The 17,767-nt window shown below is 43.4% G+C and overlaps 1 protein-coding gene and 1 long non-coding RNA gene across 2 annotated transcripts in view; one reads left to right on the top strand and one right to left on the bottom strand.

Moving 5' to 3' along the window:
- The window catches only part of LOC720035 (uncharacterized), a 33,190-nt gene that overhangs the window by 14,460 nt on the left and 963 nt on the right, over nt 1–17,767 (top strand). The window contains 3 exon segments of the mRNA XM_077981292.1: nt 2,110–3,325; nt 16,032–16,821; nt 16,823–17,655. Coding sequence (XP_077837418.1) covers nt 2,110–3,325; nt 16,032–16,821; nt 16,823–17,098 — 2,282 coding nt within the window. The 3' untranslated portion in view covers nt 17,099–17,655.
- The window catches only part of LOC144337300 (uncharacterized), a 15,696-nt gene continuing 6,761 nt past the window's right edge, over nt 8,833–17,767 (bottom strand). Inside the window, exons 2-3 of the long non-coding RNA XR_013410273.1 lie at nt 16,375–16,458; nt 8,833–10,368 (exon numbers count right to left, since the gene is read on the bottom strand). This is a non-coding gene — a long non-coding RNA (uncharacterized LOC144337300). The remainder of the gene's footprint in view (nt 10,369–16,374; nt 16,459–17,767) is intronic.

The following is a 17,767-nucleotide window of genomic DNA, read 5'->3' as shown; positions in this document are numbered from 1 at the left end:
TGGTGGAAAGAGGAACAGGCAATCAGCTCTTTAATGTCTCTTTATAAATGCACCGGTCCTATTCACGAGTAGTCAACACCCATGACTCAGTTCTCTCAAGTCTGCATCTGCAGGAACTTCCTATTAGAGAATATCAAATCTACCAAAGATTATTTGAGAAGTAGTTATTTATCTTATTTTATTTTTTTGAGGTGGAATCTCATCTTGTTGCCTAGGCTAGAGTGCAGTGGCCCAATCTTGGCTCACTGCAACCTCAGCCTCCCGGGTTCAAATGATTCCTGCCTCAGACTCCCAAACAGCTGGGATTACAGGCACCTGCCACCACACCCAGCTAGTTTTTTTTTTTTTTTTTTTTTTGTATTTTTAGTAGAGATGGGGTTTCACCATTTGTTCCAGGCTGGTCTTGAACGTATGATCTCATGATCCACCTGACTCAGCCTATCAAAGTGCTAGGATTACAGGTATGTGCCACCGTGGCCGGCTGTTAGTCAGTTCTTATTCCTTATAATGCTGTGTATTTTCTTCACTTCATACTTCAGAAGGTAGTGATCTTAACACGTATTTCAGTTCTTATGTTGTGTACTGGTGGTAACTACAAGTTTTGGCTTTTTTCTTAAGAGGGAATTGTTTAGAATTCTGTAGGCGGTATAAATCGACTTATTTTCTGTCTTGTTTTATCATGGGTTGCAATATTTTATTGATTTTTATGAGTTTTTGGTGTGTGGTATGCAATATAACTGAACATTCTCTTCATTAATGTCACAAAGTGCCGCTGGGCACAGTGGCTTATGCCTGTAATCCCTAGGACTTTGGGAGGCCAAGATGTGTGGATCACCTGAGGTTAGGAGTTCGAGACTAGCCTGGCCAACATGAAACCCCATCTCTGTTAAAAGTACAAAAATTAGCTGGGCATAGTGGCGCATGCCTGTAATCCCAGGTGCTCGGGAGGCTGAGGCAAGAGACTTGCTTGAACTCAGGAGGCGGAGGTTGCAGTGAACCAAGATTATGCCATTGCACTCCAGCCTGGGTGACAGAGTGAGACTCCATATCAAAAAAATAAAAATACAAAAATGTTTTTAAAAAAGTCACAATGTGCCTGTTCCACATGGATATAGGTAATTTTGTAACAGTTATTCAGAAAGATATGGTATTAAAATTTTCTTTCTTTTTTTTTTTTTTGAAACAGAGTCTCACTCTGTCGCTCAAGGTGGAGTGCAGTGGTGCGATCTCAGCTCACCACAATCTTTGCCTCTCGAGTTCAAGTGATTTTCCTACCTCATCCTTTCAACTAGCTGGGATTACAGCCACCCATGACCACGCCCGGTTACATTTTGTATTTTTAGTAGCCACGTTGGCCAGGCTGGTCGAACTCCTAACCTGAGGTGATCTGCCTGCCTCGGCCTCCCAGAGTACTGGGATTACAGGTGCGAGCCACCACCCCCTGCCTTTTTTTATTTTCTGAGACGGAGTCTTACTTTGTCACCCAGGCTGGAGTGCTGTGGTGTGATGTTGGCTCACTTCAACTTTGCATCTTGGTTTAAATTGATTCTTGTGCCTCAGCCTCCCGAGTAGCTGGGATGACAGGGTGGGCCACCACACCTGGCTAATTTTTGTAATCTTGTCAGTGCTATGATTGTTTGATAATACAGAATTTCCATTGATTTTGATTATCCTTACAAGAGCTTGTTGTGGATTATTTACCAAAATAGTACATTGTCTGGTTTTTTAGCATTTATTTGTATATACTAAATATACTATATATATGAAGAATATATATTTTTGTCTTCATTGATGTGACAGTGATATGTTTTTTGTGCAGTGTGATACACTTTAGGGTCACAGTGGAAAAATACTCCTTACTTTAGGCTTACACATATTTGTGCCCTGTCAGTGTTTTGTCATGATATTGGAAATAGGCTTCTATAAAAATGATTTGAAGTACATGTAATCGGTCTTTATTTATTAAAGAATCTACTTGTTTTGTGTTCCTAAATTTTGAAGCTCATGTTTGGGAAGTTTAAGTATTTTTTTGTGTGTGATATTTACACATTTCAGTATTATATACCATCTGTACTTAATTGGAAACCTATTGGTGTTTATATTTTGTAGATATCTCTTCCAAATGCATGATGAATACATTGTCGTCAACAGGGCAAGGCAATACAGAGGTGTTCCACACAGGGATATTGCAAAGACAAGCAAGTTATCACATTGGAGTATTGTGCTCCCAGGAAATTGAGAAAAACATTCATGACTTTGTGTTTCAGTGGCGAGAAGATGAAACAAATGACCATGAAGCACCCGTGACAGAAATCAAAAAGTTGACAGGTAGTACAGACCGATATGATCAAAGGCTTGGTGGAAACAAGCCTATTAAAGATCAGCTTGGATCAAGCTTTCATTTGCATCTGCGAAGACATAGGAGAATTCATACTGGAGAGAAACCATACAAATGTAAGGTTTGTGACAAGACTTTTAAGCATGATTCACACCTGGCACAACATACTAGAATTCATAGGGGAGACAAACATTACATATGTAATGAATGTGGCAAGGTTTTTGATCAAAAAGCAACCCTTGCATGTCACCATAGAAGTCATACTGGAGAGAAACCTTACAGGTGTAATGAGTGTGGCAAGACCTTCAGTCAGATGTCACACCTTGTATACCATCATAGACTGCATACTGGAGAGAAACCTTACAAGTGTAATGAGTGTGGCAAGACCTTTGCTCGAAACTCAGTCCTTGTGATTCATAAGGCAGTTCATACTGCAGAGAAACCTTATAAGTGTAATGAATGTGGCAAGGTTTTTAAGCAACGAGCAACCCTTGCAGGACATCGTAGAGTTCATACTGGAGAGAAACCTTACAGATGTGAAGAATGTGACAAACTTTTCAGTCGCAAATCACATCTTGAAAGACATAGGAGGATTCATACTGGAGAGAAACCATACAAATGTAAAGTTTGTGACAAGGCTTTCCGGAGTGATTCACGCCTTGCAGAACATCAGAGAGTTCATACTGGAGAGAGACCTTACACGTGTAATGAATGTGGGAAGGTTTTTAGTACAAAAGCATACCTTGCATGTCATCAAAAACTTCATACTGGAGAGAAACTTTACAAATGTGAAGAGTGTGACAAAGTTTACATTCGCAAATCACACCTTGAAAGACATAGGAGGATTCATACTGGAGAGAAACCTCACAAGTGTGATGAGTGTGGAAAAGCCTTTAATTCACCCTCACACCTCATTAGGCATCAGAGAATCCATACTGGACAGAAATCTTACAAATGTCGTCAGTGTGGCAAGGTCTTCAGTCTGAGGTCACTCCTTGCAGAACATCAGAAAATTCCTTTTGGAGACAATTGTTTCAAATGCAATGAGTACAGCAAACCGTCAAGCATTAATTGACATTAGAGTCAAATCAGCCTTGACCTGAGTTTGAGTTGACTTAACATTGAGTTCAAGCATTAATTGACATTAAACTGTTTATGTTAAGAGAATTGAGCCAGGCACGGTGGCTCACACCTGTAATCCCAGCACTTTGAGAGACTAAGACAGGTAGGTCACTTGAGGTCATGAATTTGAGACCAGCCTGGCCAACAGATGGGAGCCACTTTTCCCAGCCTGTATGTTCTTTTATTTATTCTTTTAAGATGGAATCTTGCTCTGTTGCCCATGTTGGAGTACAGTGATGTGATCTCGGCTCACTGCATCCTCCACCTCCCAGGTTCATGCGATTCTCCTGCCTCAGTCTCCCAAGTAGCTGGGACTACAGGCTCCCGCCACCATGCCTGGGTAGTTTTTTGTATTTTTAGTAGAGACGGGGTTTCACTGTGTTAGCTAGGATGGTCTCGATCTTCTGACCTTATGATCTGCCCGCCTCCACGTACCAAAGTGCTGAGATTACAGGTGTGAGCCCCCATGCCTAGCCTGTTTTTTGTTTCTTTAACAAAAATTTATAGAAATTTCTCTGAGTATTGTGTTGAATCTAAATCACATTCGGTTATATAATCATGTATCAATATTATTCCATTCAATATGGCTTGTATCTCTATACATGTTTTTAGTCATTTTGATCAATGTAGATTTCAAGGTAGAAATTTCTCACCTTTTTATGTTTATTCCTAAGTATTTCTTACTTTAAGTTCTTTAGCAATTGAAAGTGTTTTTAAATTTTCTTTTAAAATTGTTTATTGTTAATGTATGGAGATTCAACTAGTTTTTGCTGCTATTATTCTGTTCTGCAAATCCAATGCATATGTTTATTAGTTCCAGTTGCATTTTGGTTGACTCTGTGATTTTCTACACAGAAGATCATGTCATCTACAAACTATTGTAATTTTACTTCTTTCTTTCTGATTTGGATGAGTTTGATTTCTTTTGCTATTTCGTGGCTCTGGCTAGGACAGCTAGTATTGATTGAATAGAAGGGGTGAGAGCATTCTTGCATCATGTGAGATCCTACAGGAAGAGCATTCCATTTTCCCTGATTGGTTATTTCCACTGTGGTTGTTTCATGCATGGTCTTTCTATTGTTGAGGTAAATGTCCTTCTGTATCTATTTTGTTTTGGATATCCATGATGACTGGATGTTGAATTTTGTGAAATGCTTTTTCTCCATGTATTGAGATGATGTGGTTTCCATCTTTCATTCTGTTCGAGTGATATATCACATTGATTTGCTTGAATATGTTGAACCATCCTTGCATCTCAGAAATAAGTGGCACTTGAATATCTACAATCCTTTTTCTATCCTCTTGAATACAGTTTGCTAGTACAAGGGGTCTTCAGGAAGTTCATGGGAAAATACACATTATGAGAAAATTGTGCATGATGTCACATTTTTTGCACCAAAATAAACTGGTACAAATCTGTTATAACATGTCTGAACAGGCTCTAGTTTGAGGAACTCACATGGGTAACACATGAGTTTGAAAAGAGACTCATTCAAAGCAATGTGAATTCTGCTAAAGTTGAAACAAGAAATATCAAATTTACGATGAAACCAGATGCAGTGGCTCAGGCCTGTAATACCAGCACTTTCAGAGGCTGAGACAGGTGGGTCACATGAGCCCCTGGTACTCAAGACCAGCCTGGACAGAATGGTGAAACCCCCTTCTCTACAAAAAATACATAAATTAACTGGGCATGGTGGCACATGCCTGCTGGTTCAGCTTCTGTGGAGACTGCAGTGGGAGGATGGCTTGAGCCTGGGAGGTCGAGGCTGCAGGGAGCCATGATCATGCCACTGTACTCCAGCGTGGGTGACAGAGACAGATAGTGTATCAAAAAATGAATTTGGTAAAGTTTGAGTAGAGGGACAATGAAATCATTGATGCTTTATGAAAAGATTATGGGGACGATGCCCGAAAGAAATCACCGGTTTGTAAATGGATAAGTCTTTTTAAGTTGGGAAAAGACAGTGTTGAAAGTGATGCACAGGCTGGGCGCGGTGGCTCACACCTGTAATCCCAGCACTTTGGGAGGCCGAGGCAGGCTGATCATGAGGTCAGGAGATCGAGACCATCCTGGCTAACACGGTGAAACCCTGTCTCCACTGAAAATACAAAAAATTAGCCAGGCATGGTGGTGGGCTCCTGTAGTCCCAGCTACTCAGGAGGCTGAGGTAGGAGAATGGCGTGAGAAGGAGCTTCCACCTTCTCCTTCTCCCAGCTTCCATCTGGGAAGTGGAGCTTGCAGTGAGTCGAGATTGTGCCACTGCACTCCAGCCTGGGCGACAGAGCAAGACTCCATCTCAAAAAAAAAAAAAAAAAAAAGAAAATGATGTACAGAGTGGCAGACAGACCATCCACATCAGTTTTGTAGGTACAACTGTCAAAAGAAGACACTGGAGAAGAGCCAAGGTGGGTCTATAAGGAATTGCACATGAGACGGCACACATATTTATGCTGTCTGAGGATCCAATCACGTTCCCATATCAAGCTGAAAATGTCACCGCCATCTGCAGAGTTGGACATGTTTTATTGAGAATGATTTTTTTCTCTCTGGATCTGTTATGAACACCTTGGTTGGCTGGGTTCAGTAATAAATATGTGAGACTTTTCATTTTAAAAAAGTCAAATTACTTAATTCTGTAGAGTATTTTAAATTCTGTTGTTTTTTTTTTGAGATGGACTCTTCTGAAAATTTTCTCATCTTCTCTAACCCGGTTCATGACAGACCCTTGGACTTTACTGTTATGGAAAATCTATATAAAACAGTATCAGTGTGTCAAAGCATTATGGCTGTCACAAGCTTGTGAAAGGAAAATCAAAATTAAGCCAAAGAGAAAAGTCAATCTGGGAACCACGTCAGGCAAACCTGCCTTCCATTTTATTCCTAAACAAGATAGCTACAAATATTTTTTTTAAAAGCTACGTATGCCTCTCCCAAACTGGAAGCCTCAAGATCTCCACCCTAAAATAGTTCTGTTGAATTTCACCCTGGCAATATAAACTAATAGCTTATCTTTCCAGGTGTGGGACAGAACCCATGCCTCTGCACACCTGAGACAAATGCCTATCCGATTGCTTTCACTGCCCTATAGTGTATGTAAAAATGCAGGGTCACTGAGCCAGTCTAAGGCATAAGTGACTATTCCTCCTCCCCCCTCACATATAAATTGTGTATTTAGTGAAAGGCTGCCCAAAGACTCAAAGAATGTGATTGTTACCTACCTGTGACCCAGAAACTCCCCAATTCCAGTTATTCTACCTTTCCAGACCGGACCAATGTATGTGTGTATTGACTGCCGTCTTGTGTGTCGTAAAATGTGTGAAACCAAACTGCAGCCTAAACGCCTTGGGCACACGTCATCAGGACCTCCTGAGGTTCGTGTTAATTGGCCTTAGAGGCCCCCTGTCCCCAGACCCAGGACGCATGTGTTTCCTTTTTCTTCATTTCTATTAAAGATGGGTCTCATTCTGTTGCCCAGGCATGAGAGCGGTGACAGGATCAGAGCTCACTGAAGCTTCAATCTCCTGGGTTCAAGGGATCCTCCCACCTCAGCCTCCAAAGTACTGAGGAACACAGCCATGTGCCACTGCACTGGGCAAATTTTTGTGTTCCTGGTAGAGATGGGCTTTCACATGTTGCCCAAGCTGGTCTCAAATTCCAGGGCTCGAGCGATACAGCCATATTGGTCTCCCAAGGTGCTGGCATTACAGCCATGAGCCACCAGCCCAACGTGTTTCTTAATTAAAAAAAAAAAAAAAAAAAATAGGCCAGGTGCTGTGGCTCATGCCTGTAATCCCAGCACTTTGGGAGGCCAAGGTGGGCGGATCGTCTGAGATCAGGTATTTGAGAACAGCCTGGCTAACATGGTGAATCCTCATCTTGACTATAATATAGAAATTAGCTTGGTGTGGTGGCAAGTGCCTGAAATGCCAGCTACTTGGGAGGCTGAGGCAGAAAAATGGCTTGAATTTGGGAGGCGGAGGTTGCAGTGAGCTGAGATCGTGCAACTGCACTCTCGCTGGGCAAGAGCGAGACTCTGCCTCTAAAATAAAATAATATAAATAACTGCTTCTCATAAGAGCTTTGGTAGATTCTTATGAAGTCACATCATTGTTTTGCAACTATGATATGTGTTCAAAATATTCTTCTATGACCCCACATTTCATTAGATATATTTTTTTAACCATTTTAAAACTGATTGAAATTTGTTGTGTTCAGTTTGCATTGAAGACTGCATGCTTTCTAGTCTGTATCATAATTGGAAACATTTTCTGGTACCTGATAAATGATTTTAGGTTGTTTCGATGTGTACTTGATAAAGATATGAAGGAACTTTTTCTTTATGCTGACATCAAAATTTAGCTGAAGTAGCCTATTATTCCATTTTCTTTCTTTATGTCATCTGATTAAATGGTGAACCGTGAGCTGCTAAGTAAATGTTCCCCTCAAGTTCCTCTGATCCATAATGTTCTTTGCAGATGTTGAAGGACGGGAAGGATTGACTTGGAACCTTGTTCCAGCAGAGCCCCTGTGTTCATGAAGAAAACATTTGCTCAGATCTCCTTTGTACCGCTGCCTCTCTTTCCGTATTTTAAACACCTATAGCTATGTGTTCCCAATCGTGTTTATTTTGAAGATATTACTCTGATTTTTCTGGGAAAATAATTACATGTTTAGGATTCATGCCATCAGAACCTTAGACATTGAAAGAGGCATTTCATTTGCTCAGGTATATAAAATTGTCCTGGATTTTTTTTTCTTTTTTTGAGACGGAGTGTCACTGGGTCACCCATGCTTTAGTGCAGTGACACAATCTTGGTTCACTGCAACCTCTGCCTCCCAGGCCCAAAGGTCCACCCCAGTCAGCCCCTCAAATGGCTGAGACCACAGATGCACACCACCACACCTGGCTAATTTTTTGTACTTTTGGTAGAGACAGAGTTTCACTGACCCTTGAAATACTTCGCCAAATAGTGTGTAGCTTTTCCTGTAGGAGAGGGTCATGCTCAGCTGTAATTTCAATTTTAAATGGATTCCTGTCCTCCCAAAATGTAAAAATCACAAATACCAGAATGGAAAAAAAACGAGATTAGACTCAAATCATCTTGAACTTATTTTTGTCTCTTTCCACATCCACTGCTTTTCCTAATCTCATCTCACAGCTTTAACCCACCTACCCGTGTCCCCTGCAGGCCTCTCCCCTGAGCTCTACAATCCTGTGTCCAGTTGTCTCCTCAGCTTTCTGCTGGGACATGAAACAGGCATCTCCACCTTCATGTATCCATAAGTGACTTCCTGAACCCCTAAACACGTTCCCTTACAGTCCTACACGTCTCAGATGAGGGTGACGGTGTACTTCTGGAAACTTAGCCAAACTTGACAGCATTTATTTTAAGTATGGGAGATAAATTGCATTATTTGTAAGTGTTGTCATTTATAATGTAAAGAGAAATTTCCATGTATACATAAAAGGAAAGAGAAAATACATGATTTCCAAACTTCTTTTGAGGTGTGAGAGAAAAATGTTTCAAGACCTCATCCTTATGGATCTGGGCCCCCACGACTCCTCTGACTTCATCTCCTGCCTGGGTCCTCCTGGCTTCCTCTGCTCCAGACACGCAGGCTTCTTTCCTTTTTCTGGGACTGAGGTTGCTCCTTTCTCAGGGCCTTCACCTAGGATGTCCCTCTGCCTAGGATTCTTTGTCCCCTCAGCTGCAAGTGACAAGCAGCGTTTCTTCCCTAAGTCTTTGTTCTGACATCATTTTTTCTACGGAAACTTTTGTGATCACCCACAGTCCCCCGTTTGACATGGCAGCCCCACCTTCACCCCCACCTCTGGTCCATGTTGCCTGTTCTGTGTGATTCTTTTTGCTCCTTTGCTATTCACTGGATCCTGGTGGGAACAAGTCCCCAAGCAGACAGCAGAGCCAGAAGGTGGGGCTGTGCTGGGCTGGCGCCCTCTGAGTGGAGCTCAACCCTGACTTCACATTAGAATTCTCAGGCATTTTGCAAATACATCTTTTATGCTGTTTTATCAGAGATTGCTATTATCATAGATTTAAACCCACCCTCAGTAATATTTACTATGGTGCTGGTGATTCTCATCGGTGTCCAGCATTGAACATCAAGGCAGTTTCCTCCATGTTGAGAGCTGAGATCAGCCTGTGATCCACAGGGAGGTGAGGGGGCTGTGCTCTGTGTGGGGTTTGGTTAGGGCCAGATCTGTGCCCTGAAGGTCTCTCTCCTGCTGCAGCGTGTGTGTGTGTGGACTATTCCAGGAGGGGAGCAAGATCTGAAAACGGGTCAAAATTACCCTTGTAGATCTTCCCATGGCACGTTCTTATCTCTGCATGATCTCGGGTGCAGTGGGCAGCAGAGGACACTCTTTCTCCCGGGTGAGGTCTCCCCTGTGTGTGTGTTTTGTCACAGGAAAGGAGTGAGTGGTTTCTAAACATTAAATCTCTGATTTTTTCACGCACAGGATTTCCAAAGACTCATGTTACATGAGGAAGCCACCAAGAAGAGCAAAGAAAAGGATCCAGGGATGGCTCTTCCTCAGGTGAGTGATATTCCTCGGTGGATTGTGCTGCCTCTTTCCTTTCTGAAATGCCAGGTGTTGTGGTAGCCAGTCTTCTGTGAGTCTGAAGCGTCCTGCCTCACACGTTTGCTGGCACTCACCCATGCCTTTTCTCAGTCCTTGTCGTCTTCACTTAAATTCCATCTCCTATAACCTAGTGAATGAGCTTGGGAAGAGGCTCCCCTGGGCATGGTCCTGGGAAGGGCTCACACCAGACATGGATGGAGACGGGGTGAGGGTCCCGTGCTGTCAGTGATGTTGGGCAGCAGGGATTGTTCAGGGGCCACATCTGGATGCACGTTTAACTCTTTGTGGACCAGATCAGAGAAACTGTATATGAAAGTCATACATTGTGGGGGGAAAAAAAGAGAGACCAGACTGTTACTGTGTCTATGTAGAAAAGGAAGACATAAGAAACTCCATTTTGATCTGTACTAAGAAAAATTCTTACGCTTTGAGATGCTGTTAATCTGTAACCTTAGCCCCAACCCTGTGTTCACAGAAACATGTGTGTATTGAATCAAGATTTAATTGGTCTCAGGCTGTGCAAGATGTGCTTTGTTTAAAAAGTTCTTGCAGGCAGTATGGTTTGTGAAAGGCATCACCATTCTCCATTCTCGATTAACCAGGGATACAATGCACCAAGGAAAGCCGCAGGGACCTCTGCTCAAGAAAGCCTGGGTATTATCCAGGTTTCCCCCACTGAGACAGCCTGAGATATGGCCTCGTTGGGAGGGAAAGACCTTACAGTCCCCCCGCCCAACACCTATAAAGGGTCTGTGCTGAGGAGGATGAGTGAAAGAGGGAGGCCTCTTTGCAGTTGAGAACACAGGAAGGCATCTGTCTCCTGCTTGTCCCTGGGAATGGAATGTCTCAGTGTAAAACCCGACCGTACATTCTATTTACTGAGATAGGAGAAAACCGCCCTATGGCTGTAGTGAGACATGATGGTGACAATACTGCTCTTTACTGCACTGAGATGTTTGTGTAAAGTCAAACATAAGTCTGGCCTACGTGCACATCCAGGCACAGCACCTTTCCTTAAACTTATTTATGACCCAGAGTCCTTTGCTCACGTGTTTTCCTGCTGACCCTCTCCTCACCATTACCCTATAGTCCTGTCACATTCCCCTCGCTGAGATAGTAGAGATAGTGATCAATAAACACTGAGGGAACTCAGAGGCTGACGCTGATGCAAGTCCTCACTTGCTGAGCGCTGGTCCCCTGGACCCTCTTTTCTTCCTCTATACTTTGTCCCTGTGTCTTATTTCTTTTCTCAGTCTCTTATCTCCACCTTGCAAGAAATACACACAGGTGTGGAGGGGCAGGCCCCCTTCAGCATATTAATATGCACTGGTATCTGGTAAATTCTGGAAAAGGAGACAAACTACAGAAGATACTTTGCGTCTGACTTTGTAATGCATTTGAAGCTACACTAGTGAGTCACTATGTCTCTGACTCCAAACTTTTTTTTATGAGACAGGGTGTCACTCTGGGGCCCAGTCGGGAGTGCAATGGAACCATTCTATTAACAGCAGCCTCAAATTTGTGGGCTCAAGTGATCGTCACATTCGCCTCCCAAGGAGCTAGGATGACAGGCATGTGCCACCACACCAGGCTAATTCTAATTTCAGAGAAGATGAGAATGAGAGCTGTGTACAGAATGAGGGAGGGAAACAGTGATGAAGATGAAGGGGGACCCTGGGTGCAGATGAGCGGTGAGTTGATTGGATGTGATGATGAAGTGATGACGTGTTGCTTCCTCTGTTTGTAACGTAATGAATTTAAGTCCCTCTGGTCCATAATATTATCTGCAGGTGTTGAAGGATGGGCTGGACTGACTTGGAACCTTGGTTTAGCAGAGCCCATGTGTTCATGAAGAAAACATTTGCTCAGATCTCATTTCTACAGCTGCCTCTTTTTCAGTGTTTTAAGCACCTAGAGCTATGTGTTCACCATTTTTCAGTGTTTAAAACACCTGCAGCTCTGTGTTCACAATGTGTACATTTTGAACATATTTCTGTGATTTTTCTGGGAGTGAGTAATTACATGTTTGGGATTGATGTCATTAGAACCTTAGACCTTGAAAGAAGTTTCTTTTGCTCAGGAATATACAAGATGGTTTTGGAATTTTTTTTTCTCGAAGTGGCATGTCACTCTGTCATTAAGGCTGGAATGCAGTGACACAGTCTTGGATCACTGTAACCTCTATGTCCCAGGCTCAAGCATCCCAGGCATCAGCCTCACAAGTAGCTGGGACCACAGATGTGTGCCAGGAAGCCTGGCTCATTTTTTGTATTTTTGGTAGAGATGGGGTTTCACCATGTTGGAGAGAGGGAGAGAGAGAAAATGTCACTCTGTGGCTTAGTTCTGGAGTACAATGGCACAATGTTGAGTTTACAGCAGCCTGAAACTCTGGGCTCAAATAATCCCCACTTTATTTTTATTTTTATTTTTTTTTTGAGACGGAGTCTCGCTCTGTCGCCCAGGCTGGAGTGCAGTGGCCGGGTCTCAGCTCACTGCAAGCTCCGCCTCCCGGGTTCACGCCATTCTCCTGCCTCAGCCTCCGGAGTAGCTGGGACTACAGGCGCCCGCCACCTCGCCCGGCTAGTTTTTTGTATTTTTAGTAGAGACGGGGTTTCACCATGTTAGCCAGGATGGTCTTGATCTCCTGACCTTGTGATCCGCCCGTCTCGGCCTCCCAAAGTGCTGGGATTACAGGCTTGAGCCACCGCGCCCGGCCAGTAATCCCCACTTTAACCTCCCAGAGAGCTTGAATGATAGGCGTGTGTCACCACATGCAGCTAATTGTTTTATTTATTTATTTATTTTGAAATGGAGTCTCGCTCTGTTGCCCAAGCTGGAGTGCAGTGACGGGATCTCAGCTGACTGCAACATCCACCTCCTGGGTTCAAGCAATTCTCCTACATCAGCCTACTGAGTAGCTGGGATTACAGGCATGCATCACCATGCCTGGCTGATTTTTTTGTGTTCTTAGTAGAGATAGGGTTTCACTATATTGATCAGGCTGGTCGGGAACCCCTGACCTTGTGTTTTTTTCACCTCAGCCTCCCAAAGTGCTGGGATTATAGGCCTCAGCTACCATGCCCAGCCAGACTTTGTACTTTTAATAACTTGGAATGGATTGGAAAGTGGAGATACACATCAGTGATACAGCATGCTTTATCACATCATTGATTTTATGTATTTATTTATTTTTGAGGTGAGTTTCAATCTGTCACTCAGGTTGGAGTGCAATAGTGGGATTTTTTTCTCACTGTAGCCTCCGCCTCCTGGATTACAGTGATTCTGTTGCCTGAGCCTCTTGAGTAGCTGGGATTAGAGGTGCACGCCACCACGTGTGTAACACCGTGATGTGATGTGTGTGCATGAATACGTGGATGGATAAGCCCATGGTGTATGTAGAAAACTCAACATTTGTAATAAGTTTTTATTTATAATAATTGTAATGATTTTAAGTATTTTCCATTGTTGTCAACTATCACAATAATGAGTAGGGACTGGATGTGGTGGCTCATGCCTGCAATCCCAGCACTTTGGGAGGCCAAGGCTGGTGGTCAGGAGTTCAAGACCAGCCTGACCAAAATGGTGAAACTCTTGTCTCTGCTAAAAATACAAAATTTAGGATGGGCGCAGTGGCTCACGCCTGTAATCCCAGCACTTTGGGAGGCCGAAGTGGGAAGATCACAAGGTCAGGAGATTGAGACCATCCCAGCTAACAAGGTGAAACCCCATCTCTAATAAAAATACAAAAAAAATTAGCCAGGCATGGTGGTGGGCACCTGTAGTCCCAGCTACTAGGGAGGCTGAGGCAAGAGAATGGCGTGAAACTAGGAGGCGGACCTTGCAGTGAGCGGACAGGGAAGACTGTCTAAAAAAAAAAAAAAAAAATTCCATCTTCTATAACCCAGTGACATGAGTTTCCATAGAGGCTGCACTGGGCATTGTCCTGGGAAGGGCTCACACCAGCCATGGGTGGAGACGGGGTGTGGGCCTCATGGTGTCAGTGCTGCTGTGTAGCTGGGATTGTTCAGGCGCCACATTTGGATGCATGTTTAGCTCTGTGTGGACTGGATCCCAGAAACTACACATGAAAGTCATACATTAATGTGCACTGCTCGTACAATCTGGAAAAGGAGACTAATAAAGGGAGATATTTTGTTTATGATTTTGTAATGCATTTGAAGCCAAACTTTTTTTTTAAATTCGGAAATACCTTAATGTGGATTTGTCAGAACATATTCTTTGATCAAATTGATACTTAATCTCATTTTGTGTGAAGGTGACAACTCACTCCTCCATAATGTTTTATGTAAATGTGTTTTTCATTTTAGGAACACTTGACTTTCAGGGATGTGGCTATAGAATTCTCTTTGGAGGAGTGGAAATGCCTGGACCCTGCACAGAGGGCTTTATACAGGGCCGTGATGTGGGGAACTATAGGAACCTGGAGTATGTGGGTGAGGAAAGTGTCCCTCCAGACATGAGGAATCTGTCCTTGTATATCTTGGCTATTCCTGGTTTTGTATTCTCTTTTGTGATTTTGCCCCATACCTGCTTTTGATGTACATAGCTGGGATTACAGGAACACGCCACCATGCCCAGTGAATTATTTTGTATCTTTAGTGGAGACAAGGTTTTGCCATGTTGGCCAGGCTTGTCTCGAACTCCTGACCTCAATACCCGCCCACCTCAGCCTCCTAAAGTCCTGGGATTACAGGCTTGAGCCACCGTGTCTGGCATTGTTCATTTTTAACAAGAAAAACTTTGTTCAGTTTGTTGTGGGATCAACCCTGTAACAGTTACAATTTTCATCAATCTTACTGAGGGAGCTTGTGAGGATGAATGAGATGCCCATATTTTAGTTTTTTTTTTTTTTTTTTTTTTTGAGATGGAGTCTTACTCTGTAGCCCAGGTTAGAGTGCAGTGGCATGACCTTGGCTCACTGCAACCTCTGCCTCCTGGGTCCCGGTTTAAGCAATTCTCCAGCCTCAGTCTCCTGAGTACCTGGGATTACAGGCATATGCCACCGTGCCCAGCTAATTTTTGTATTTTTAGTAGAGACAGGTTTTCTTTTTTTTTTTTTTTTTTTGAGACGGAGTCTCGCTCTGTCACCCAGGCTGGAGTGCAGTGGCCGGATCTCAGCTCACTGCAAGCTCCGCCTCCCGGGTTTACGCCATTCTCCAGCCTCAGCCTCCGAGTACCTGGGACTACAGGCGCCCGCCACCTCGCCCGGCTAGTTTTTTGTATTTCTTAATAGAGACAGGGTTTCACCGTGTTAGCCAGGATGGTCTCGATCTCCTGACCTCGTGATCCGCCCGTCTCGGCCTCCCAAAGTGCTGGGATTACAGGCTTGAGCCACCGCGCCCGGCCAAGAGACAGGTTTTCACCATGTTGGCCAGGATGGTCTTGAACTCCTGACCTCGTGATCCGCTCACCTTGGCTCCCAAAGTGCTGGAATTACAGGGGTGAACCACCGTGCCCGGCCTTCCCATATTTTAGTTCTACTGTCATTTGTTTAAGACACAGTGGCTTTCAACTTGTTCCTTTCTATGTATTATACGTTCATTTTTTTGTGGTAAAAAGTTCGAGACCAGTCTGGCCAGCATCGCAAAACCCTGTCTCTACTAAAAATACAAAACTTAGCCAGGTGTGGTGCTGTGTGCCTGCAATCCCAGCTACTCGAAAGGTTGAGGCAGGAGAATTGCTTGAGCCTGGGAGGCAGTTTGCAATGAGCCGAGTCACAGTGGCTTTCAACTTGTTCATGTCTTTTCAGCAGCGCGATCTCAGGTCACTGCAGTCTCTACCTCCCGGGTTCAAGTGATTCCCCTGCCTCAGGCTCCAGAACAGCAAGGGACTACAGGCACAAACCACGACACCCGGCTAATTTTTTGTAATTTTGTTCACAAGGCAATTCATACTGGAGAGAAACTTTACAAATGTGAAGAATGTGACAAAGTTTTCAGTTGCAGATCACACCTTGCAATGCAAAGGAGAATTCATACTAGAGAGAAGCCATAGAAATGTAAGGTTTGTGACAAGGTTTTTGGGCTCCATTCACTCCTTGCAGAACATACTAGAATTCATACTGGAGAGAAACCTTACTAGTATAATGAGTGTGGCAAAGCCTTTAGGGTAAGGGCATCGCTTATTCATCATCAAGCAATCCATGGTGTAGTGAAACCTTACAAATGTAATGATTGCCACAAAGTCTTTAGTAAAACTACACCGCTTGCAAATCATTGGAGAACCCACAATGAAGAGAGATCTTGCAAGTGTGATAAATGTGGCCAGTTTTTCAGACATCGTTCTTACCTTGCAGTTCATCAGTGAGCTCATACTGGAGAGAAACCTTACAAATGTGAAGAATGTGACAAAGTTTTCAGTCACAAATCACAGCTTGAAAGACATAGGCAAATTCATACTGGAGAGAAACCATACAAATGTAAGGTTTGTGACAAGGATTTTGGGTGTGATTCACACCTTGCAGGACATACTAGAATTCACACTGGAGAGAAACCGTACAAGTGTAATGAGTGTGGCAAAGCCTTTAGTGGGCAGTCACCACTTATTCACCATCAGGCAATGCATGGTGTAGGGAAAGTTTACTAATGTAATGATTGTCACACAGTCTTCAGTAATGCTACAACCATTGCAAATCATTGGATAATCCATAATGAAGAGAGATATTACAAGTGTAATAAATGTGGTAAATTTTTCAGACATCATTTGTAACTTGCAGTTCATCGGTGAACTCATGCTTAGAAAGAAACCTCACAAATGTCATGATTGTGGCAAGGTCTTCAGTCAAGCTTCATCCAGTGCAAAACATAGGATAATTCATGGAGGAGAGAAACCTCACAACTGTGATGATTATGGCAAAGCCTTCACTTCACGTTCACAAGTCATTAGCCATCAGAGAATCCATACTGGACAGAAATCTTACAAATGTCATAAGTGCGGCAAGGTCTTCAGTCTGAGGTCACTCCTTGCAGAACATCAGAAAATTCGGGCTGGGCGCGGTGGCTCAAGCCTGTAATCCCAGCACTATGGGAGGCTGAGATGGGCGGATCACGAGGTTAGGAGATCGAGACCATCCTGGCTAACCCGGTAAAACCCCGTCTCTACTAAAAAAAATACAAAAAACTAGCCGGGCGAGGTGGCGGGCGCCTGTAGTCCCAGCTACTCTGGAGGCTGAGGCAGGAGAATGGCATAAACCCGGGAGGCGGAGCTTGCAGTGAGCTGAGATCGCGCCACTGCACTCCAGCCTGGGCGACAGAGCGAGACTCCGTCTCAAAAAAAAAAAAAAAAAAAAAAAAATTCATTTTTGAGATAATTGATGCAAATGCAATGAGTATAGCAAACAATCAAGTATTGTCATTAGAGCCAATTCAGCACTGATTTGAGTTTGAGCTGATTTAACATTGAGTTCAAGCATTAATTGATGTTAAAGTGTTTAGGTTAAGAGGATTGTGCTGGGTGCAGTGTCTCATGCTTGTAATCCCAGCATTTTGGGAGGCCAAGGCAGTTAGATCACTTGAGGTCAGGAGTTTGAGATCAGCCTGGCCAACAGATGTAAGTCACTTTTCCCAGCCAGTTTTTTGTTTCTTTTTTTTTTTTTTTTTTTTTTTTTTTTTTTGAGACAGAGTCTTGCTCTGTCGCCCAGGCTGGGGTGCAGTGGCCGGATCTCAGCTCACTGCAAGCTCCG

Source organism: Macaca mulatta, chromosome 19 (genome assembly GCF_049350105.2).
Source record: "Macaca mulatta isolate MMU2019108-1 chromosome 19, T2T-MMU8v2.0, whole genome shotgun sequence".
In the NCBI taxonomy this organism is placed as follows: Eukaryota; Metazoa; Chordata; class Mammalia; order Primates; family Cercopithecidae; genus Macaca; species Macaca mulatta.
Note: the sequence above shows the minus strand (reverse complement) of the source record. Positions and strands in the feature narration are given on the sequence as shown.